The sequence below is a fragment of the Phaseolus vulgaris genome, chromosome 11 (genome assembly GCF_000499845.2).
Source record: "Phaseolus vulgaris cultivar G19833 chromosome 11, P. vulgaris v2.0, whole genome shotgun sequence".
In the NCBI taxonomy this organism is placed as follows: domain Eukaryota; kingdom Viridiplantae; phylum Streptophyta; class Magnoliopsida; order Fabales; family Fabaceae; genus Phaseolus; species Phaseolus vulgaris.
The window spans coordinates 5,376,454-5,400,163 of NC_023749.2; the positions used below are offsets into that span (position 1 = coordinate 5,376,454).

At 33.3% G+C, this 23,710-nt stretch overlaps 3 protein-coding genes across 8 annotated transcripts; 2 read left to right on the top strand and 1 right to left on the bottom strand.

Annotated features, from left to right (window-relative positions):
• Positions 1-1,034: 1,034 nt before the first annotated feature.
• On the top strand, positions 1,035-4,888 carry LOC137813446 (dicarboxylate transporter 1, chloroplastic). Its single transcript, XM_068615743.1, has 3 exons — positions 1,035-2,603; positions 3,443-3,664; positions 4,213-4,888. Exons 1-3 carry the CDS (start codon positions 1,509-1,511, stop codon positions 4,573-4,575), a joined length of 1,680 nt encoding a protein of 559 aa, XP_068471844.1. The 5' UTR covers positions 1,035-1,508; the 3' UTR covers positions 4,576-4,888.
• A 3,012-nt stretch (positions 4,889-7,900) lies between these two features.
• LOC137831874 (protein DETOXIFICATION 42-like) lies at positions 7,901-12,578 on the top strand. Of its 5 annotated transcripts, none has more exons than XM_068639759.1 (14): positions 7,901-8,163; positions 8,358-8,464; positions 8,892-9,013; positions 9,133-9,345; positions 9,441-9,631; positions 9,770-9,905; positions 9,999-10,095; positions 10,253-10,353; positions 10,762-10,925; positions 11,541-11,612; positions 11,694-11,810; positions 11,892-11,987; positions 12,187-12,308; positions 12,393-12,578. In XM_068639759.1, exons 2-14 carry the CDS (start codon positions 8,388-8,390, stop codon positions 12,433-12,435), a joined length of 1,551 nt encoding a protein of 516 aa, XP_068495860.1. In that variant the 5' UTR covers positions 7,901-8,163; positions 8,358-8,387; the 3' UTR covers positions 12,436-12,578. The 5 variants fall into 5 exon arrangements, 3 of the variants coding, with proteins under 3 accessions (XP_068495860.1, XP_068495876.1, XP_068495868.1); XR_011084495.1 differs by having other exon boundaries at positions 7,964-8,163; positions 9,447-9,631; positions 11,740-11,810; XM_068639775.1 differs by having other exon boundaries at positions 7,964-8,163; positions 9,447-9,631.
• Positions 12,579-19,157: 6,579 nt separating this feature from the next.
• Positions 19,158-23,503, bottom strand: LOC137831652 (serine/threonine-protein kinase BSK5-like). Of its 2 annotated transcripts, none has more exons than XM_068639426.1 (10): positions 22,962-23,503; positions 22,633-22,856; positions 22,392-22,527; positions 22,005-22,138; positions 21,822-21,927; positions 21,614-21,699; positions 21,169-21,357; positions 20,865-21,029; positions 20,161-20,274; positions 19,158-19,586 (listed from the first exon to the last, which is right to left on the bottom strand). In XM_068639426.1, the coding sequence occupies exons 1-10, from the start codon at positions 23,041-23,043 to the stop codon at positions 19,344-19,346; spliced, it is 1,479 nt and encodes a 492-aa protein (XP_068495527.1). In that variant the 5' UTR covers positions 23,044-23,503; the 3' UTR covers positions 19,158-19,343. The 2 variants fall into 2 exon arrangements, with proteins under 2 accessions (XP_068495527.1, XP_068495519.1); XM_068639418.1 differs by having other exon boundaries at positions 20,865-21,032; positions 22,962-23,466.
• Positions 23,504-23,710: the final 207 nt, after the last annotated feature.

Consider the following 23,710-nt stretch of genomic DNA (forward strand, 5'->3'; position numbering starts at 1 on the left):
TGTTGGGATTGAGTGAAAAAAAAAGAGAAATAAATAAAAATTTACAAATAATGGAATAAATATGATTAATTGAAAAATTATAAATTAATATATTTATAAATCATTAAGGATTCTATTAGATGAAATTGGATTTATTGTTAGATTAAAATCTTCTCTCCATTACCATTAATGTATTTTTCGTAGAAATAAACTACGTAGAAAAAAAGAATAAGTAAGTATAATATAAAATGCGTACGTTTGTGGAAAGAAAAATAAGCAATTAATTTATGGAAGAGGTTAAGTTGATTTATTTAATTAGAAAAATAAATTTTAGTATGTAACTAAAAAATCCAATCTAAATAGGTCACGTGTAACATACCCATTTCATCCTTACGTTTTAATGATGTTATTAAGAAGATATTAAAGAAATAAAAAAAATTCTCAGTCAATAGTAATTGGACTTAGTAAAATTTGTATTTTATTTAACAAATATGGTCTAATATTTTTAATAAGTTTGTCACAATTGGGTTTTACAAAAAAATAAAGATTAATGTTATTAGAAAAGAGTATTATATAATAATTATAAAATCATCATTTCATTTTATTTCTTATTAAAAATGTTCTATTTCTTTAAAATTATTAAAACAGAACCATCTAATGAATAAACTGACCTTTAAATTGAGGAATAAAAAAATAAGAAAAAAAACACTGACAACGATATATTTAACACCACATCATTTCTAATGCATATCACTGTCTTTCTATTTTTTTTTTATATTTATCACATTGTCTTCTCTTCAAGCCATCGATCACAAACTGTATATACTAATTCCTCATTTTTAAAATAAAATAAAATTGTACTTTTAGTAAATTTTCAATTTTAATGTTTACATTTTCAAATTGAAGAATTTATTTTATTTTAGAAAACATATAAAAGATAATTTAAATTCATATTATTTATAAAAAATAATTTATTTGAAAGCAGATACAGAAAAAGCTAAATCTAACTGAAAGTACAAAAAAAGAAAAGGGCTACTCAGGTTATTCGAAAGATGGGTTTTTTGTTTCCAAAGAAGTTTGTGGCCTTTTGGACGATCCAAAGGCCCAAAACATGATATCTTATTTTTGGATGCATGCCATGTCTCCATCGTTACGTGTTCACCCATTCCACCTCACCAAAAGAGACAATCTGACGTGGCAACACACCCATTCACCTGTCGCCACGTGTGTATCTGGCCCCGTTGGATTCTCCACACACAGAGAAGAAAACAAGATCTGATCTCATTATTTTGCCTCTCTCTTTCGTGTGGCGGAGACATCGACATCTCAGACGTCAATCACAAAGCTAAAACCTACCCAAACCACCAATTTCTCACCAGCAAACAAAGCCGCATATTCCACTTCCAATCTCCACCGTCCGTTTCAAATCTAACGACCCATGATCAAACCCCTCACATCACATCACATCACATGCTGCCACTCTATTAAGCTCCAACACTGCCACCTCACCAGATCCCACTCCCACCACCATGGCCTCTGTAGCACTCACCACCACCCTCCCCTCTCTCCGCCTCCGCCGCAGCACCACCACCGCCGTGGCCCTCAAACCCAATCGTCTCACTTCTTTTCCAGCTTCCTCACTGAAACCAAACCTCACCACTTCGATTTCCTCCATCCCAAATTTCTCACTTAAAAAAACAAACCTCGTTTTCAATCGCAAGCACTCTTCTCTCACTGTTAGAGCTACCGTAGCTCCCATCACTCCGGCGCCGACACCGGCTCCGGTTCAGCCATGGCAAGGCGCTGCAATAAAACCCCTATTAGCCTCCATCGCCACGGGAGTGATACTTTGGTTCACACCAGTTCCCGCGGGCGTGAACCGTAACGCGTGGCAATTACTCGCGATCTTCTTAGGCACAATCGTCGGCATTATAACCCAACCGTTGCCCCTCGGCGCGGTAGCGATATTAGGTTTGGGCGTTTCCGTTCTCACCAAAACCCTACCGTTCGCCGCGGCGTTCTCCGGCTTTGGTGACCCGATCCCCTGGCTCATCGCTCTCGCCTTCTTCTTCGCCAAGGGATTCATCAAAACTGGGCTCGGGAACCGTGTTGCGTACCAGTTCGTGAAGCTCTTCGGCAGCTCCTCCCTCGGGTTAGGTTACAGCCTCGTCTTCAGCGAGGCGCTGCTGGCGCCGGCGATTCCCTCGGTGTCGGCGAGAGCTGGCGGGATATTCCTCCCGCTCGTGAAGGCGCTGTGCGTGGCGTGCGGGAGCAACGTCGGCGACGGGACGGAGACCAAGTTGGGAGCGTGGCTCATGCTCACGTGCTTTCAGACTTCGGTGATTACGTCGGCGATGTTTCTGACGGCCATGGCGGCGAATCCACTCTGCGCGACGCTGACGCTAAATTCCATTAACCAGACGATTGGGTGGTTGGATTGGGCCAAAGCTGCAATTGTCCCTGGCTTGGCGTCGTTGGTGTTGGTTCCGTTGATTTTGTACGTTATATACCCTCCGACTCTGAAGAGTAGTCCTGATGCTCCTAAGCTTGCGAGAGAGAAGTTGGCGACAATGGGGCCCATGACAACCAATGAGAAGATCATGACTGCTACTCTGTTTCTCACGGTAATGACATGAATTTTGATTTGCTTAGTTTAGCTTGATTTGGTGTTCTTTCTTAGTAGTGTTTTGTACAATGTAACGTGTGGGAGTGATATTGTAGTTAGGACTAAATTGAACTTGAATATGAAGTTAAAAGAGTTATGTTTTTAAAAATGGCGGTTTTATTAAAGGAATAGGTCAGTCTATTCTGTTGTTTGTGTGGACTAAACACTACACTAAAGCGTGCATTGTGCAATAGGGTGGTGAAATTGAATCAACTAATTTGGAGCCAAATTTGTGGATACTTTGATGGCATTAGGAACTCTATTATTTTGCAGTGGGATAAGTCTGTTTATTTTGGTTTCTGACAGTCTTGGGTTGTTAGTCACTCATCAAGGGCTTGGGATTTCAAATTGTTTTTGAAATATGATCGCACATTATTGTTCTCTTCTGGGAGAACTGCTGATTTGAATGCACAGTTGGCCCCGACAAACTCATTTGGTCACTCACCTGCTATCTTTTGCTTATTTTGTTAGTATATATTTTGAACCTAATGTGTTTTTAAACTGTGCTGTTGGGGTTTCTGCCGTTAGTTAAGTGAATATTCAATTTCAGTGTTAGGCTGATCACAGGACTTAAAGTGGAAATATCAAACATCGGTTTACTAGTCATGCCATCTTTAATTTTGTTTGGTTGCGAGTTTCACAGAAGCTTGCAGCTTCTTATTAGTCTGTGAAAAAGTAATCATTTTGTAGTTGTATAGTTGTATGTCTTGTGTCTTGATAACGTGAATACTTAATGTGGTGCTTTAAACGCCTAAGAATCTTTGGTTGTTTATTAACTTATTACTTCTCACTTGCCAGGTAGGACTCTGGGTATTTGGAGGAGTTCTTAATGTTGATGCTGTATCTGCTGCAATTCTTGGATTATCTGTACTTCTTGTCACAGGGGTTGTTACATGGAAGGAGTGCTTAGCGGAAGGAGTTGCCTGGGATACTCTCACATGGTTTGCTGCCCTCATAGCAATGGCTGGGTATTTGAACAAATATGGCCTCATTTCTTGGTTCAGTCAAACGGTAGTCAAGGTATTTTTTTTTTTCATTTCTTGTATCTTTACTCTGCTAGCAAATATTCAATTAACATAACTTATGCCGCTCGTGATAATTGTTGTTTAGTTAGTTTGCTACTTTTTTATCTGTTTTTTGGGGGTGAAATTGTGAATCTATTAAACAAATAGTTTCATTTCTCATTACTAAATTGTTTTAGTTGTTTGACCAAACCAAGCAAACGCAGGAACCTTTTTAGTGCTTTGAAATATGCTGTAGCTGATCAAGCTTTCCACCAACTGCATATGATTATTGAACATACTTGCCTCTAGTATATTACGACTGATCAGTTTGCTTGTCTAATCTCTTGGAATGAAGTCTTCATCATGCATCTTATTTCATTCCTCTGCTTTGTTCCTATTTCTCAGTTAATCAACGTCACCTTCATAGTCAACTCAGCAAAAGAGAATATGCATTGTGCATATGTGTTTATAAAATCGAACTTTACATTTTGAGAACTCATTAGAATAATTTATTATCTTGACTATTTTAATGAAATGATTTACTTATGCCATTGTTTTATACAGTTTGTTGGTGGATTGGGTCTATCATGGCAACTATCTTTTGGGATTCTAGTCCTTCTCTACTTTTACTCACATTACTTCTTTGCAAGTGGAGCTGCTCATATTGGCGCCATGTTTACTGCATTTTTGTCTGTTTCCACTGCTCTGGGGACTCCACCTTTCTTCGGAGCCATAGTGCTGTCGTTCCTCTCCAACCTTATGGGTGGCCTTACTCATTACGGAATTGGATCAGCTCCTGTGTTTTTCGGTGCCAACTATGTTCCCCTTGCTAAATGGTGGGGTTATGGATTCCTCATTAGTATTGTTAACATTGTAATCTGGCTTGGACTCGGAGGAGTTTGGTGGAAATTCATTGGCTTGTGGTAAGAAGCCTATTATATAATTTTGCCTACACAAGATTTCTAATTTAAGATTTTTGTATACGTTCATGTATTAATCCTCCTTACTATGAGCAGTTGAAGCAACCTGCTAATCTTTTTTCTGATTCTTTCTAAAATAATCCTTTTGGGAGGTTTTGATGGAGATTTAGGTGCGACATGAATACAGTTGGTCCTTTTAGACCCGGGTAGAACATTTCATTTTCTTTCTGAAATGTAAGGACATCCTGCCATTCAGGATATGTTGTAGTTGTATGCCTTGAATGCGTTTTTCTATAAATTATTAAATTTTGCTGAACAAATGTTATATTCTTGTGTTGTGTAGACTTTAGTATGATTCAGCATTTGACAAGTTATCATCATCTCACTTGTGTTCATAAACCCTTAAATGTTGTTATCTATGTTGCGGTGAAAGCTTGCTTTCAATGTTATGAATCTCTGAGTTTTCTGAACAGTATTGATCTCTTTTAGATAAACTGTAGTGGTATTATATTAATGAGTGCAATAATACTTTCAAAATGTTTTTCTATGCATCCACTTTTTCTTACTCTGAATACTATTATAACGTTGTTGCTGATTTAAGGAGGGGTTTTAAAGACTCAAACTAGAAGATTTTAACAAACATTCTCAACAGAGAAAATGACTTATTATATGAAGCAAAAATGATTAAACAACACCTGCTTTCGAAGTTTCAGAGGCCCACATAATAATAATTTGGGATTTTTTTTCCTTCGATAAACCCATAAATTTTTATGGCACCTGTTCATCAAGGAGTGAATTTTCTGAAATGTACTTTCTACATTTTGAAAATGAACGGGAGATGTTCAAATTCTTTGAAGGTGTAAGAAGAAACATTTATTGTTTGCTGGGTCCAAATAAATCCGTTTGAACTATAGTTTCTGATTCAATTTATTTTGAATTTTTTACTACTTTTGAAAAAGTTGAATTGAATCAAATAAAATTTCGAGAAAATGTGTCTTTTTTATATATATAAACTAATTTCCCTAATAAATATTTTAAAATCAAACAAAAGCGTATTACAAAACATTTAATGTTTAAGAAAAATAATAAAATCGAATTAAATTTAAAAAAAAAACTGATACTTGCGCGAATGCAATTTTGTATTTTTTTTCAAGGAACTTTAGTTTTATTTTCCAGTATAAAAGCATTTTCTTTTGCCATAGACGAAACAAATATATGGAGAAGTTGAAAATTTAATACTTATAGAAAGAAAAGTTGTTATAACATTTAATCTTAACATAAAGAAAGTTGAATTGCAATGGAAAGAATGCTAGAGTATTTTGAAACATTGGTACATAACTAAAAAAAGGCATTTAATAAAAATACAAATATATTCACATTTTTGCTAATCATTATTTTAAGAGTAGTAAATAGCAAAATGATTAAAAGTAAAAAAATATAAAAATATAACATTTAATATTAACAATATATATTAATAAAAATATTTTTTAATCATTACTTCTAATTAAATCTTATTGATTAATATTCGGTATTTTAAACAGTTTGAATGAATTGATTGGTTCGTAAGAGTAAATATTTCACCTTTGGTTTGTTTTACTCAATTTTAGTGTACTCTTACTACACTTTTATTAACAACTTCTTATTAATATTTTTATACAAATAAAATAAGGATTAAATTAAAAAGTATTCGTATTTAATATCATAAAAAATATACTAAAAAGAATTTAACTTTTTAAGTAAGGGAATTACTGAATAAGTAATTTAAAAAAGATTTATAATTATTGCTAATACCTACCAGTATCCCTGACTGATTTCGGTGAAAATTGGATTTTCAATTCGATTAGTCAAAAAAGAAATACAAATTGCAAACTATTTTATTTAGACTAATAATTTTAAAACTTTCAATTTAAGCGAAATGAAGATGATATAAAAATAATCTAGACTTACAAAAAAAGCAATAAATTTCAATAAAACAACTAGTTTAGATTCTAAGAAAAAATATTTTCACATATTCGTACGAGTTTGATGATTTTTTAAACAAATATAAAACAAAGTTTATATATATATATATATTAAGTTGTTCTTTATATATAAATTGATTTAGAAAGAAATGTGCAAAACTAAACGGCAATGCTGAAATTAAAATGAATCACAACAATAAATATTATTGGAATTAAATTAGATTTTTTTAATAACTTAAAGTAGGGAAAAAGTTCAATAAATGATAAACAAGCAATAGAAAACAATAATACAAAAACAAATTATCAATGTGCCAAACTTTAACAAGTGAAACGAAAAGTTGATAATAGTCATTATCATCTCGTCATCATTAAATTTATAATAAAAACACGCCAATTTCCTATTTAAAACCCATTTTTTTATAGTAATTTTCATTTAAGTGGCACTTTACACTAAACTTGTTGAAAATTCACTTGCCTATAAGCACTCACTAAATAATTATAATTTTTCATGCTCTCCATGACCTACTTCGTTTTACATAACTTATTCTTAAAATCAAATTCATTTTTCAAGTTTTCAAACAATAACTTTAATATTTTTATTTCATTTTCTTACAAATGGAAATTTTATTCTTCTCCTTCTCATGTATCCAAATTTTCATGCATCCATTTAATTTATCTTCTTTTATATATATATATTTTTTTATGATTTATCTTCTTTTATAAGTGTTGATATATTAACAACCCTAAAAAAAATTAACTTTTTTACCGAAATTGAGTAATTTTAAAATTGCATTACATCACACTCTTGTTGACATATGTCTTTCAATGTACTCTTTCAATTGTGAAAGTAACATTTTACTTCTTTTTATCTCCTCAAATTTACTAACTAACACCATTCATGATGATGACGATTGAGCAGCACTATTTGCAGGAAGTTGGCAATATGCAGAAAACAAGAGAATTGTGAAAGCAGACGCAATGCACTTCCACATAGCTCCAAGATACCATCACGGAATTTCAACAGAGGAGTGTCAGGTTGTGACTTATGTTTGGTTCTTGGATTTTCTTATTTGTACAATAATAAGTGAATTTCCTTATAACTCTTGGTTGAGATCAGTGATTTCTTATGACATTACCAAAGGATGTTTCTGTTATCTTACTCTAAACTTTTCAGATACCAAAAGAAAAACAATCACGGAAGCCTTTCATGTGGAACGTGGCTGTCATTGTCCTTACTCTTTCACTGTTTCCTAAAAAGGGTTGTGGTTTTCTTCTGCAGGACACTGCCACTTTTGTTTTATCTTTGGCATTACTGCCACCTATGCACCTTAAATGTTTTTGTTCGGTTCTACACTTCTTTCTCTTTCTCCTACTCTTCCTACCCATCAAAATTTTATGTGATATAATGTGTGCATGGGGCATGCTAACTACTCTATACCCTTTGTTGTTGAGTTAATAATGGGAACATAGATTTCAATGCTCACATTAGATGTTGTTTCACCAAATAGAATCTCAGGCATTTGCTTTCATCCTAAGAAGACTTGTGCTTGTCTATTTAATCTTACTCTCAGGTTTCATACTTTAAAGCTGTTTCAGAGGAAATTTCCTTTGAACTTCCTCTGAAACTGAGATAGGTAACACTTCTCTTTCTAAACTGTTTTTCAATTGGAAATTTAACCAAATAAACATGGACAAACCACCTCTGAATTCTGACATCACATCATGCAAAAATCCCAACCAGAAAACTAAAATGACAATGCATTTCTATATATTGAAGCTTATCATGTATCCTTTTCATGACTTGAATTTCTCTGCTACTTTTGTTCAGTGAAGAAGCACGTTTGTCATCCTAGATAAGATGGCTGACAAAGATACCGTTTATTCAGCAGGAAATGAAAGGAGAATTCCAATTTTCAGTTTGTTTAAAGATGCTAGGTAGGATTTAATAGCATTTCAAATGAGTAAATTTTAGATAATTTTTTGATAAGTTCTCTTGTACTTCAAATCAATTTATGTACCTTAACTTAGAAACTCTAAACGAATGACCATCTTTAGATACACAAGTTATTATTAACGGTGGGAAAAGTCACAGTCCTTTTATCTTTTTTGTTTCTTTTTATTTTCTGTGTGCTGTTTTTTTTATCTTTCTCCTTCTTTCCCTAACGTACAAGGAAACTATCTTCTTTTGTTTTCCTGAAATTCTTTTAACATTTTCTGTAAAATGTTTAGTTTGTTCATTAAACAAAATACACAGTATCATTTATATTGGTTTTGACCACATTGATATTGGTTTTTCATTCTAAATGATTGTTCTGTTACACTCCTAATTCTGATGCAGTTTCTGATTTTCATTTCAATGCAGACTAGTTTTCAAATCTGACAATCTTGGTCGTGAAATATTATCAATTGCATTGCCTTCAGCAATGGCTTTGACAGCTGACCCTATTGCTTCACTGGTTGACACAGCATTTATTGGTCAAATAGGTATTTTCTACTACTTTAGTAGCTTTGAGCTCAGTATAGACAACACACACCAGTCTCAATCTAAGTTTGCTAAATGACATGGCTATCTATTGTTGAATATTAATGGTCCATGCCTACAGGTCCAGTGGAGCTTGCAGCTGTAGGGGTGGCCATAGCACTCTTCAATCAAATATCAAGAATTGCAATATTCCCACTTGTCAGTGTCACTACCTCTTTTGTGGCTGAGGAAGATACCCTTTCTGGAGCCTGTCCTCAAGTAGAGAAGAATGAATGGTTGGAGGCAAGTCCAATTATAGATGCTGAAATGAAAGAACTAATACCACTTGAAAAAGGTATCTTCTGGAGTAACATCTTATTGCTCCACAGGACTGCCAATAAAAAGAGGTTTATACATGGCACATTTTAAACCCTTTCTTTTTCTGGTCAGACACAGGTGGAAATGTGCAAAAATCAGATTTGATTGGTATTGACTTTAATATAGTTAAGTTTGAACATAAGAAAAGACATATCTCTTCTGCTTCATCAGCATTACTTATCGGTGGCATTGTTGGCATCATCCAAGCAATGTTCCTCATATCTGCTGCAAAACCTTTATTGAACTTCATGGGAGTAACCTCAGTAAGTGCTTTATGGAAATATTGAGAATGTTTCTTCTAGATTTTAGCAGTTGGCATTTATTTCAACGTGTTCCTTCAGTGATACGACCTTGTACCAGCATGATGGATGATTGCTAATTAGTACACAACATCTATACAGGACTCTCTTATGCTAAACCATGCACATAACTACCTGACATTGAGGTCTCTTGGTGCTCCTGCAGTTCTTCTCTCGTTAACTATGCAGGGAATCTTCCGAGGATTCAAAGACACTAAAACACCTTTATATGCCACATGTATGCCTTAACCGAATTGTATTGTTACATGTTGAGTGTAGCAATATCCTGCTGTTATCTGATTCTAATGGCTCTTTCTCTGATGTGGTCTAGTGGTAGGAGATGTGACCAATGTAGCCCTTGATCCTTTATTCATATTTGTTTTCCGCTTCGGGGTCAGTGGTGCAGCTGTTGCTCATGTTATATCTCAGTGAGTCTCATTTCATTGCACTGATTAAACTGCCATTGAAATATGAATGAGTCTGGAAACATCTTTTGGAAGCATAATCACGTCACTCATCTCTTATTTTCCTTTTATTCCTTTTGGCCTAAGTCATCTCTTATTTTCTAATTAACTGGTGATTTAGGTACCTAATTTCACTTATGCTCCTGTGGAGCTTGATGGAAAAAGTTGATCTTATACCGCCAAGCATCAAGCATCTACAATTTCATCGATTTCTTAAAAATGGTAAGGATTTATTTTGCTGGACCAAAGCCTTGAAAAGGGAATGGCATGTACATTTTTTAGTTTATTATAGAAATAAATTCTTAAAAGCTTCATATCCTATATTACAAAACAGATTACCAGTTCCACCAACTTAACTTTATAGAATTTTCTTGCATTATAAGTGATTAACTTGCAATGACACTAATGAAAGCAAGCATAGAATTTTCTCAATCTGATGAATTCATTTCATGGTGTTTAATCACATTATTTGGTGCTTCTAAAATATCTACCTTGCTCTTCATCTTTCCTTTTGCATTCAAGTTCACACTTTTATTATTAAATGTTTCCCTTGGATTAAGGTCACCAAGCGCTTGATCCTTGACATTTGACACTACATTTTCGCTTTCCTGTTTCAACTTTTTCATCCAGGCTTTCTATTATTTGTAAGAGTAATTGCTGTAACATTCTGTGTGACACTGGCAGCAGCATTAGCTGCACGCAAGGGACCAACATCCATGGCTGCATTTCAAGTCTGCCTGCAGATTTGGTTAGCTGTGTCCCTTCTTGCCGATGGTCTGGCTGTTGCCGGACAGGTTAGATACAATCACATTGTCCCGCTGTGCTAATCATGCATGTTTCATACCAAAGCCTTCATAAAGCATCAATGACATGCACATGAATCCTTTTGAGAAGATAGACTATATGCTGGTAGTATAAAACATTTTTATGTCATCATCCTATCATAAACTATCAAGTATGATCATTTTCATTTATACAATAATTACATGAAAAGTCACATTAGAGGTGATTTTCGATTGATTCAACATATACAAGTTTTTACACCAACCTAGCATAGGCATTAAACTCAATTTGTTGGAGTTTTCCCCTTCACTAGAAATAAGGACATTTTATAGTATAAAACTGAATGCAAAACTCACCTTATGAGTCATAAAACTGAATGCAGAACTCACCTTATAAGTCGGTTATATAAGGTTAAGTTTGACTTAAAGTTCATTTCTTAATATCAAAATTATTTAAAGTTAATCATAACAAAAATTTGTTGAAGTGATCATATTTGTAAGTGGGTGTAAGAATAATGATTGATTTTTATATCGTGCCACTCTTTAGGAGCAAAAGAAAGGAAACTTTCGATCTCAATCTATTTCCAATTATTGATAACTTCTATGATGATATCATGCTTGTTTCAGGCAATTCTTGCAGGTGCATTTGCTAACAAGGACTATGAGAAGGCCGAAGCAACTGCATCTCGAGTATTACAGGTTCTTTACAATGTGGAAATATTTCCCTATCTTTCTGCAACAAATTGATTAGTTGCAATGTAACAAGCAATTATACTGCAGCTGGGTTTGGTTCTGGGGTTAGCTCTTGCATTCATTCTTGGAACAGGACTGCATTTTGGAGCTAAACTATTTACCAAAGATGTTAATGTCATTCACCTCATTAGAATTGGGATCCCGGTAACTTATGTTCAAATCACTAGCTCATCTTTTCAATTCCAAAGCGGTGAAACTTAAATTCATAATCATTATTTTGATCAGTTTGTAGCAGCCACTCAACCCCTCAACGCTTTGGCATTTGTATTTGATGGTATCAACTTTGGGGCATCTGATTTTGCATATTCAGCCATTTCATTGGTGGGTATTTTCTTTCATGCTATAATAGATTATATAGTTAAACATTTTGTTCCTTTCAATGCACTACTACTCGTTATAAACGATGCAGGGTCAATATTCAAAACTGCTTCATTCTATTGTGTGGTATTAAGTATGAACCAAAGAATCATTAGAATAGAAACTGATTTTCTTCATTATGATCTTCTTTTCACTTTCACAGGTTGTGGTGGCAATTGTCAGCATAATCTGTCTACTTGTTTTATCATCTGTTGGCGGTTTCACAGGAATTTGGATTGCTTTGAGCATCTATATGGGTCTTAGAGCAATTGTGGGCCTTCTGAGGTAGAAATTCACCTGTATTTTTTTTTCCTAATGGTTTTGCTATTCTTACAACATTGATGAATTAAAGAAATCACATTGATGCAGGATTGGAACTGGGTCAGGACCCTGGAAGCTGATTAGGAGCTAACAGTGGCAACACCAACCCATCATCATAGTTTTGATACTTTCAGTGGATTGGTTGAAATGCTATATTTGTGCTTCAGAATATGTGCAGAACATAAAATAAATGTACCAAATAAGAGAAAAATAAAAACAATTAGTTTAATTGTATGTTATTGCTATCATTCCACAAATTTTATCTTCTTTATTTGTATTGTTAATTATATTCTCTCATAATTGATCAACTAGGAATTAATATTATTTTAATGACAGCTAAAAAATATTTTTTTTATAAAGAAGTGACACTTACTTTTGATAATTAAAATACCTATTAAAAAATTATAGTATAATAATATTAATAGATTATGTTATATGGTAAGAGTGATGATAAACGAGTTTAAATGAGTTCAGTTGAATGGAGTTCCTTACTCACTCTCAAAACAAATTTAACTCAATCTAGTCATTTTATAGGTTAATGTGAATTAATTTGGGTAAATTTATTGAGTTGGTTTTCATTTTTTTTACACCAAACTGGTTTTCATTTTTATTATTTTAAAAAATAGTTGTATTCTGTAACCACTTAAAACTTATTTGGGGTCATGGTCTACATGCATTATGTTATGAAGGCTCTTATGTGCACTAAAATATTAGTATTTTTCTTGTAGTTAAAATATTAGTTACAAATTTAATAATATCAAATGCTTATAAATTATTTCATTAAAAAAATATAACTATAAAATAAAAGTCACACATATAGCGTATTAACGAACTCCTACAAAGATAATGTTTTGATAAAAACATGTTAGCATGATGGCCTTATAATATGGCCCAATTGGGTTCGTTTCAAAACAAGAAATATGAAAATTCTTACTACACCTCCATATTTTCTTCTGATATCCCATATTTTTTAAAATACTAAAATTATTCGTTTTAGATACTATAATCTAAATTAAAAAAATTGTAGTTTGTATTTTTCAACCCAAAATACAAAATTTATATTTTAAATTATAGAATTCAAAATACAAATTTTGTATTTCAGATTATAAAACTTATAAATTTGTATTTCAAATTTTATTCAAACTATAAATTGTGATTTGTATTTCAGATTGTTAAATCTGGAATACATTATATTTCAGATTTTATTATTCTAGATTTTACAATTTAAAATACAATTTTTTTATTCTAACATTAAATTTAAATGATATTTCAGAATACAAATTTGTATTTTGAATTATATAACCCAAGATACATTAGATCTATTTTACTATATTTTATATTGTATAATCTGAAAAGTCTTAGAATTAGACAATCTAAAATTAAAAAAATATTGAACTATTTGCATAAGTATATTTTTAAAATTAAAAAAATTATGGGGGTACTATGAAAGGACGTTAAGAATTTGTCCGGAAGAAGCAAAGAACATAATTTTATCTTTTTCTGTAATCCTTTTTTGGTACATGAATTTTAGTGTGAGAAGGCAGACATGGGAAAATTTTCCAGATTCAAGGTTCTTAGAAAAGACTTGCCATATTTTGATATTGAGGAATTAAATCTGCAACTTTAGGTACAAGACATGTTTAATTCGGCTCATTCATCCTTTTTTGTGATACTTTTTTTAGCAACATTAAATATGAAAACATAGAATGCCTTACATGAATTTAAGTATCATTCACATGTTTTTTCGTGTTTGTCAGTTGCCTCTGACACTCAATAAATTTCCTTTTACAGACTTTGCGCCCTGCTCATACATTTGTCATACTCACTCAAACTCTTCACTTATTATCATCTTCTCATAGTGGATTTCTTTACGCTTTTTTTTTGCTTCTGATTTTTGCATTTTGGCTTCAACTATTATGATATATTTAACAGATCTGTTGAACCAGTGAGCATCATAAACCAACCCACGTAAGAATTGATTTGTAAGTTTATAGGTTATGCTGTTTAGTAACATGCTTAGAACTTTATTTTTTTATTTTCGTGTCATAATTTTTGTTGTGTCAAGCAGGAAAACAAACGTATATTTATTTGAATGAGTTATTATTTTAACAATTAGCAATGACGGTTTTTTTTATTTGCGGGATCAGCAGGATTTTCATGTGCACCTGTTTTTTTGTTTTATGTTATTCAGCTTGTATCTTTCTTGTGTGCTTTGTTTCAAAGTTGAAGGGTTTTTTTTTTCTTTTAGTGTGTATAAAATATTATCTATATAAGAGTTATATAATTAGAAAAAAATGAGAATACAGTTTTGTTTTCCTTCCAGGATAGTCTTTCTTCTTCCTTGCCTACATTATCATGTTTTTTTCTTTCTTCTTGAAATTATGAAATTCAAGATGATATCATAGGGGTAAACTTGCTCTGACCTACTGCGCTCGCTCTGATATTCTGTTTCTTTTTTATTTTCTTTATATTCTTGTATCCTCTTATTTTTTTTCTTTTATGGCTTTCGAGGACCCTTTACAAGACCCAACGGGTCCCTACCACCTTCATCTCGGAGAGAATCCAGGAGCAGTGCTAGTTTTGCTTCCACTTGACGGTAGTAACTATTATTCATGGAGTTGTGCGATGAAAAAGGTTTTGCTCTTGAAGAACAAATTTAATTTTTTCAATTGAGAGATTCCAGAATCGACATGCAAGAGCAAGCAATATGAAGCATGGGAACGCTGCAATGTCATTGTGATTTTGTGGATTAATCGGAGTCTTATCACACAAAGCGCCATTTACATTGACAACACAAGGGATTTTTGGGAAGATATGAAGGAGAGATTTTCCAAAAGCATCCATTTCCACACTTATGATCTCCGTTAAAAAATGAATTCGATCAGAAAAGGAGAGAGAAACATTTATAAATATTACTCAGGTTCAAAAATATTGTAGGAATAACTGGATTCACTGCGACCCATTCCTACATGCGTCTGTAGTGTCAAATGCACTTGTAGATTGTCCAAGACCATCCTCAAGTACAAAGAATTAGAGAGAGTTTTGTTTTTTCTAAAAGGCCTCAGAGATACTTATAACAATATAAAGTCTCAGGTATAAACAAAGTTTTTTCTCTTGCTTTGCAACAAGAGAGACAAAAAAGAAATTTCGGTGATGTTGTTGTCATAAAGTCAAAGATTCTGCAAGTCAATCTAGTAAAAAACGGAACACCAGTGGATGGAAAGGAAATGGCAGAGGCAGAGGAAAGAATTTTGGAAAGCAATGCTCTTTTTGCAATAAGATAAACCATATTGTGGATAAATGTTACTTAAAACATGGTTATCCACCATGGATTAAACAGAGAATCACACACGCTTTTACAAATGCGGTAGAAAATCTTGAAGAGCAGGTGGCTGAAAGATATTCTCCACAAGATAAGTTTCTAAATCATCAAATTTTGAATGCTTTATCACTGAACAAATGCAGAAAATAGTTGATATTATTCAAATGAATAATCAGTAATGTTGTCAGTAATCAACCTCTTGAGAAAGGTAAAACAAATCCAAAATCTCGAATTCTTGATACCGGAGTCACAGATCATGTAACCTGTGATATGTCTTTTTTCTTGACTTACTATGAAATTGAGTCTGAAATTTTGACCATAGTCTTATATGAAGATTTCATAATATACAATGTTTTATTTATTATCGAATTTGCACTGAATATATTATTTGTTCTACATCCAAGATGATTGGACGAGTTAGGCTTGGTGTAGGACTTTATAATTTTGATTTTTCATCCGAGAAGAACATTTCTCTCTTCACTCAAACTGATGAATCCTTTCAGCATGTTAAAAACTGTACTCCACTAGGAAGCATTAACCACTAGATCAAACAAGTTTTTTGGTCATATTATCATTTTTATTATACTTATTATTATTAATAATTATATTAATAATAATAATAATAATATAAATTATATTCATATTATCAATAATATAAATTATATTCATATTATTAATATTGTTAATATTATCAATATCGTTAATATTATTAATAATAATAAGTATAATAAAAATTATAATAATACTAAAGAATTTGTTTGTGGTAGTTGTTAAATTTTCTTTGATCACTGAAGGGACCTAGTTTCATCCCATTCACTGCAAATTTTATTGTATGGTGTCAAAAGTTACATAGTAATTACATAGGATGTAGATGACATTATTCTAACCGGTAATGACATGCATGAGATAAATATTGTGTGCAAAACCAGCAACCACACCCATGCAGAAAAAGGTAGAGAATATGTTTGAAGAACCTGACATTCATGAACCTTCAAGTTATAGAAGACTCATTGGACGTCTTTTGTATCTTGTAAATACTATACCAGATATATGCTTTGCAGTTTAACATTTGAGTCAATTTGTTCAGAAGCCTACAATCCATCATCATCGTGTCGTTCAAGATGTGCTACGATACATAAAAGTTGCACCTGCACAAGGTTTCTTCTATTCAAAGAATTATGTTTTGCATTTAAAAGCTTTTAGTGACTCTGACTGGGCATCATGTTCCATGACTCGACTCTCAACAATTGGCTTCTACAATTTTCTAGGAGACTCATTGATTTTATGGAAAAGCAAGAAGCAAAGCACGGTTTCTATCATCCTCAGAGACAGAATATCGTGCCTTGGCTTCAACCTCATGTGAGCTACAATGGTTGATCTTTCTTCTAAGAGATCTCCATGTCACCACCTTCAAAACTGCATGTCTTTAGTGTGACTCAGAAGCAGCCAGACATATTTCTCTTAATAGTAACTTTTATGAACATACAAAACACATTGACATTAATTGTCATGTTGTTCGAGAAAGGCTACAACAGAATTTATTCCATCTCCTGCCCATTTGATCTGCAGAACAACCTGCAGATTTTTTAGCAAAAGCCCTCGAGCAAAACAGTTTCCATAAACTTACAGCAAGCTTGAAGTTCTTTGCATACATGCTCCAGCTTGAGGGAGGGTTTTAAGTTTTATGTTATTGGACTTGTATCTTTCTTGTGGGCTCTGTTCCAAAACCTAAGTTTTTTTTTTCCTTTAGAATGTATAAAACATTATCTATGTAAGAGTTACGTAGTTAGAAAAAGAATGAGAATACAGTTTTTTTTTTCCTTCCAGAATAGTATTTCTTCTTCCTTGCCCACACTATCTTGTTCTTTTCTTTCTTCTTGAAATCATGAAATTCAAGACTTGTTTCTCACATAAATGATACTGTGTCCAACATAGTAGAAAAACTTTGAAACCTTAACTTGATTTTTACATGCTTCTTTTAGCTACATTGTATATGGTTGAGAGTAGGATTAATTGAATACTTAGCAACGTCTTCAATTTTCAAATCATAACTTCTTGTTGAAAGGAGTGGACAAGGTTTCATATATATATATATATATATATATATATATATATATATATATATATTAATATGATATTGTACTACTTTTCTATGAAGCTATTACATGATTTACAAATATGGCTTTTATGCTTTGAAAACATGTTAGCCATGGACATACAATAGATATACCTTTTATGCTTTGAAAGCATCTTATACATGGACATACAATGGATACGAGCACAATATAATTTTTTAGTATGTTGAAGATGATATGATCCACTTTCTTGAACACGTTTATCACACAATAAACTAGTAAGAAAAGGAGTATGTTGAAGATGATATGATCAACTTTCTTGAACACATTTATCACACAATAAACTAGTAAGAAAAGAGAAGACGACGTTGCACAAATTCGCGATTTTCCTATTCTCCTACTAAAATACAGTACAACAACGACGCAAACTTCTAACTTTGGAGACAAGAGATTGATGACGTTGAACGATAGAAAACGTAGAATTTCGTTGAAGATAAACAACATTTTCAACATGAAGATGATGAGAGCGGAGTGGTAATGGTGACAAGAGGTAAAGAGGTAAACAAAGTGTGAAAGATAAAAGAGGATGAGGGATTAGACAAATAGGAACTTTCTTATTTTGAATTTAAAATTATTATTTAATTTATATTTTTAAATTTAAATACAATTTATTATATAATATTATGTATTTTTTTATAATTTAAATATTTTATTTTATTTTACTTAATTTTTAAATTACAAACATAAAATTATTTTTTATAATTTAAATCTATTTTTAAATAGTAAATTAAAGTTTTATTAAAGATTAATATTTTAAGATAATATTAAACTTTTACTTGAGAAAATAAAATAAAATATTAAAGATAATATTTTTTTATAATAATCATATTAAAATGAAAAAAAAATAACCTTAAATAAATATAATATATTATACTATAATATATATATATACATATATATATATATATATGACGTGTCTATTATTCATAGCTGCTTTCTTCATGTTATGATTCTCTATTGCTTATAAATTTGTTCTGAACGGTACTAAACTACTAATTTACCAGCAAACATTTAAATGTTGAACTATGTTTGTTAGAATGTTACTAATTCATAATCGAAACATTTTAAGTATTTTAAGTTCTGATGCATAAATTTTCTACAAAATCAAATTACACGTGTGAATAGAGTGATCTTGCGTGAAAGTGTGAAACTAGAATGAGCCATCACCTTGTTTGAAACTTCTGAGAATTATGGAATCTAATCCTGGTTATACAGTTATTCATCATGAAACATCTATCAAATAAAAATATGAGTGCTTGTTACTGACAAATTACACATAGTGGTTGAAGAAGCGAAAAATACTGATATTTACTTCTTCGTTAACTTGTTAAGAATTTAGGTGGGAAATAGGACATCTTTTATGAGAATCTGAGCAATGAGATTCACATCATTGGGCCAAAAATACAAGAGAATGCAAGGGAGGCCATAGAGTCATCGTAAGAGTCTAAAAAGCATATATAAATTACATACAACTAACAGTGATATATAAAAATTTCGGTTGATAAATGAGGGGAAGTAGAAGAGAGAAAAGACTATACAGTTTCAGTTTCTATACTTCCTGGTTTCCAGTGTTGTTCCATCTTTAAGACTTTCCTGTGCATCATTGTCCATGCCAAGGCTGAAGAGAGCAGCTGCTTGAAGATAGTATGCAGTGGGCCAGGTAGAAGATATAGATTGAGCTTGCATGGCATCTCCAAGTGCTTCTTGTGCCATGTCATTCATCAGATAGCATAAGCAGCGTCTGGCATACACTGTAGGTGATACCATGGTTCCACCGTCGATGAACTACACACAAAACAAAAACAAGAATCATGAAACTGTCTAGCAAAAGAAAGTTGGCATGAATATCCATTAACTGTTGATGAATCTTCATTTACAATGCTTTGCGAGTAATGGTGTGGAACATACGATCTATGGTATTCGTAAGGTTTAACCAGCTTGGGTAATGTCTACTTTAGACATTCCTCCCTCTTTTTTCAACGTAATGGTGTGGAACATATGATCCATGGTATTCGTGAGGTTTAACCAGCTTGGGTAATGTCTACTTTAGACATTCCTCCCTCTTTTTTCAACTTCGAAGATATATAGTATTAATTTAAACTGCCCCAAGCATTAATTTTCCAAGGTTTTTGGTGAATCCAAATTACCCTCCTTTATTCTACCAAAATTACTATAGCCAAAACATTCAATCTAGAAAAAGAAATGTTGGTGGACATCCCAGTAAATACTTCATTAACAAAGTAATCATTAATTTTGCAGTGATAAAGGATAGATACTCTGAAGTTATAAAGAGTTGAAGTTTGGATGTTTTGAATTTTTTTTTCTGGATAACAAATTCACAAATCTCTAACTGACTTACTTGTGTATAGCAGTCAATGGCTGTAGAGAAGTCTCTAGCATGGAAAGCAGAATCGCCTTGCTTCTTCGAATTTAGAGTGTCTTGTATTTGATTTGTCCACATTTGGAAGGAAAGCTGTGACAACACGAAAGGAGGCAAAATACAAATCCATAAATATCATTCTACAAGGAGTGTCTAACTGTGCTATGAACTACAAAAGAATTAGCAAAATACACTTTGTTTGTCATATCATACTACACAGAATTTGTTTCTCTAAAATGGTGGCATAGAAAAAGCAGACCAAAACCAGAAGATGCATTAGAATGAAGAAATGCAAAGGTAAACTGTCATGGATATGAAAGATTCACAAATGTCTTTAGTTACCCATGACCAGTGTCTTTCTAGCAAAATGTCACGCCATATATATAAGACCAAAGACATATAGTGTGTGACCATTTTCAACACAGTGAAAAAGCCTTTGCCACTTCATTAAACATTGATCTAAAAGCAACAGAACCAATTGGAAGAAACTTAGACAGTTAACTTACGCTCTAAAAACCGGAACATAGGGTTTACTCAATGTGTGCGTGTGTGCGCGCATGGTAAAACAAAGTTTTCAAACAACTAGATCTGACATCAAGCAGGTTTCAAAACTGTGTGGACAAAAATAAAATACCCTCTGAATAAAAGTCTAAGTAGAGGAAGAAATAGAACCTAAGAATTACCTCATTTGCAACATCTTCATCATCCTTATAGCCCACTTTATCCAAAATCTCATGTACTGCAGTGAGATCTCTTCTGGAACAAGCGTCACCAAAAGGTGTTAATGAAACTGTTTCCTTTGATGACAGACTTTGATCTGGTATGCCCATTAAAACATATGACGGTACCTGCTAAATACCACAAGTTTCAAACCAAATACGTTTCTCTGATTCCAACAGGCTTCATTGGCATATACAATCAGCCAAGTAAACTTTGATCCTTGATTGAATTGTAATAGAATAACTTGAGACAAAAAGAAGGGCATACCGAAGTTTCTTTCTGAAGAGGGGTCAGAGCAGTCACAAGCGACTTAACATTTGGTCTCTCACGAGGTTCATATTGTAAACAACGCGACGCTAACCTCACTAACTCAGTTCCATCATCATTTGAAAAATGACCTTCCAAACACGAGTCCATCAGCAACAGAAAATTTTTGCCTCGGATAAGGTCAAGTGCCTGCATTATAGTACCTCTTTATTTATGAAACACTGTATGCATTATAGTACCTCTTTATTTATGAAACACTATATACCTCCTTATTTATGAAACACTATATACAATATAATCATTTTAAACCAAACCATCACATGATGTTACTACAAATCTAGTCAAATCCAACCATAAAGAGCTGAAATTCTAAAGGTCAAAGATTTACTAAACACAATGCCACCTTAAATTAAAATGAACATGAAATGGGAAAGATGGAATGTACATGACTTGGTGGGATATGCTTTCCACTCAGAAGATCAAGTAATAGGGTGCCAAAACTGTAAACCACACTTTCCGCGGTGATTCTTCCTGCCAAATTTCAATCACACATTAGCTCAATTAGGGAATTTAAAAAATCAGAAGGCAAGAAATTAACAAAAGGGCCCTTTAGCCCCCCAAGTAATACAATATTAAAGAAAAGGCTATATTACCTGTCCTCAAGTACTCTGGAGGCGTGAAGGCTAAATTTGTACTATAGCTTCTGCCATCCCTACTGTTTTTCATGAGTCCAAAACAAGAGAGTCTAGGGTTGCCTTCCTGTCCACCAATATGGTACCACATAAGTTGTCAAAATACAAGGAAAGAGGCACAAAAGAGGTTAAAAGCTGAAGTACCTGATCAAATAAAATTCTATAAGCATTAAGATCATGGTACAATGCCCTTCCTTTACTGCTGCAGTATTCCAAAGCTTGAGCTAAATATAAGGCCACCCTCAGCCTCATTGCCCATTTCATAGGCTGGGCTTCCCCTGCCAGAGCAGATCATTTGAGTCACAAAATCAAGGGATTAAAATGGGAACGATATTTCATAAACAGCGTCAACAATCAGGGGACAAATTTGAGAGAGCACATCACTCAAATTTGACTCCTGATGTAGCTTCTAAAGCAAAATATTGAAAATGCCAAAGGGGTTTAACTAAATGACATCAAATTAGATCTTCTCTTCTGTTGATTGCTGAATAAAAATAAAACACATAAAAATAAAATAAATGGAAAACTCACAATGAAAAAGGTGTTTAGAGAGTGTTTCATTGGGCATGAACTCTGCAACAAGCAATCTCTCTTCTCCCTCACAGCAACACCCAACCAAGTTAGCCAATCTCTCATTCCTCAGCTGCCCCACAGCACGTGCCTCCTCCTGAAAAGTCCAACCAAACAAGACACCAAAATCAGACATAAATTCCACTCACACCACACACAGCAAGAAAAAGCAAAAAGCAGAAGCAGAAGCAGTAGCACGAACTAGGAATTGTCGAGAATCAGGCCAAGCAGACTTATTGAAGCGCTTCACAGCAACCAACCTATCATCCTCAAGCATCCCTTTGTAGACAACATTTGGAGCCTTCTCACCGTGTTCCGAGACAATGTTGTCTGGTGAGAATCCTGAGGTGGCAACTCTCAGCTGATCCAAACTGTACTCACTGAACCCTCCCCAAGGATCCTTCTCATTCCTCTTCCCATCGTCATCTGCACCCACAAATCAAAAGCAGAAATGAAGTTAGCATTCAAATTAAAAATACCTTCTTGCTTTTGTTTTAGTGTGTTCCAAGTGAAGTAGGAAAGGAAAGTCACCATTATCAGACAAATCATGGAGGTTTGATTTGACGTGGGAAGGCCACCAGCAGAGAGAGAATTTAGAGCAACGAGCTCCCATCGGAGAGAGTGCAATCACACAAGAGAAAAAAAGAGTAAGGGTGTGTTGTGAGAGCAAAAGAGAGAGTCAGAGAGAGAGAATGAGACCCTTTTCCTCTCCAATAGTAACAACACTTGATGTGTCACTTTTATGGAAGAAGAAAGGGTTAGAGAGAAGCAAGATAAGATTAAAAAAGGGGAATTGAAGAGGAGTATGGCATGGGAAGGATAAATGAAAGGAGAAAGCGAAATACGGCGGTGTTTGGGAAGAGAGAAAGTGGGGTGGGAAAAAAGATGGCTTTTTTGGGATCCAAAGGTTTTCTTTTTTCTTCTTTGATGTGTGTTTGCTGCGGTGGTGATGCTGCTGCTGCAGTGAATGAATGATATCAGTCACCTCTTCTCTTCATCATTCTTCTTTTCTTCTCACACCTTTGCACTTCCTTGCCTTTACCCTTTTCAATTATTATTTTCATTATTATTATTATTATTAGTGTCTAACATTTTTACTTTTTAAGAATTCTTTGTTTTCGATGGAGACACAACCATACATAAAACCTCTTATATATAGAGGATGAGTTTTTTAACTTAAAAAATAAGGTGTTTTTTTCATATTAAAAGAATAATAAAAACTCATTTTATTGAGGACTTTCAATATTTATAAATAAATTATTTTCTTTCCAGCCTTGTTT

Bases quoted from the DNA above. Each gene is read 5' to 3' on its own strand.
- LOC137831874 (XM_068639759.1), top strand. From the start codon at position 8,388: ATGGCTGACAAAGATACCGTTTATTCAGCAGGAAATGAAAGGAGAATT. The intron at 9,014-9,132 runs GTATTTTCTACT...CCATGCCTACAG, and splicing joins AGCATTTATTGGTCAAATAG to GTCCAGTGGAGCTTGCAGCT. The intron at 9,346-9,440 runs GTATCTTCTGGA...TTTTCTGGTCAG, and splicing joins ACTAATACCACTTGAAAAAG to ACACAGGTGGAAATGTGCAA.
- LOC137813446 (XM_068615743.1), top strand. From the start codon at position 1,509: ATGGCCTCTGTAGCACTCACCACCACCCTCCCCTCTCTCCGCCTCCGC. The intron at 2,604-3,442 runs GTAATGACATGA...CTCACTTGCCAG, and splicing joins CTGCTACTCTGTTTCTCACG to GTAGGACTCTGGGTATTTGG. The intron at 3,665-4,212 runs GTATTTTTTTTT...TGTTTTATACAG, and splicing joins TCAGTCAAACGGTAGTCAAG to TTTGTTGGTGGATTGGGTCT.
- LOC137831652 (XM_068639418.1), bottom strand. From the start codon at position 23,043: ATGGGAGCTCGTTGCTCTAAATTCTCTCTCTGCTGGTGGCCTTCCCAC. The intron at 21,033-21,168 runs GTATGCCCTTCT...TGTGGTATTTAG, and splicing joins CTCTTCAGAAAGAAACTTCG to CAGGTACCGTCATATGTTTT. The intron at 19,587-20,160 runs GTAAGTCAGTTA...TTTTGTGTGTAG, and splicing joins CCATTGACTGCTATACACAA to TTCATCGACGGTGGAACCAT.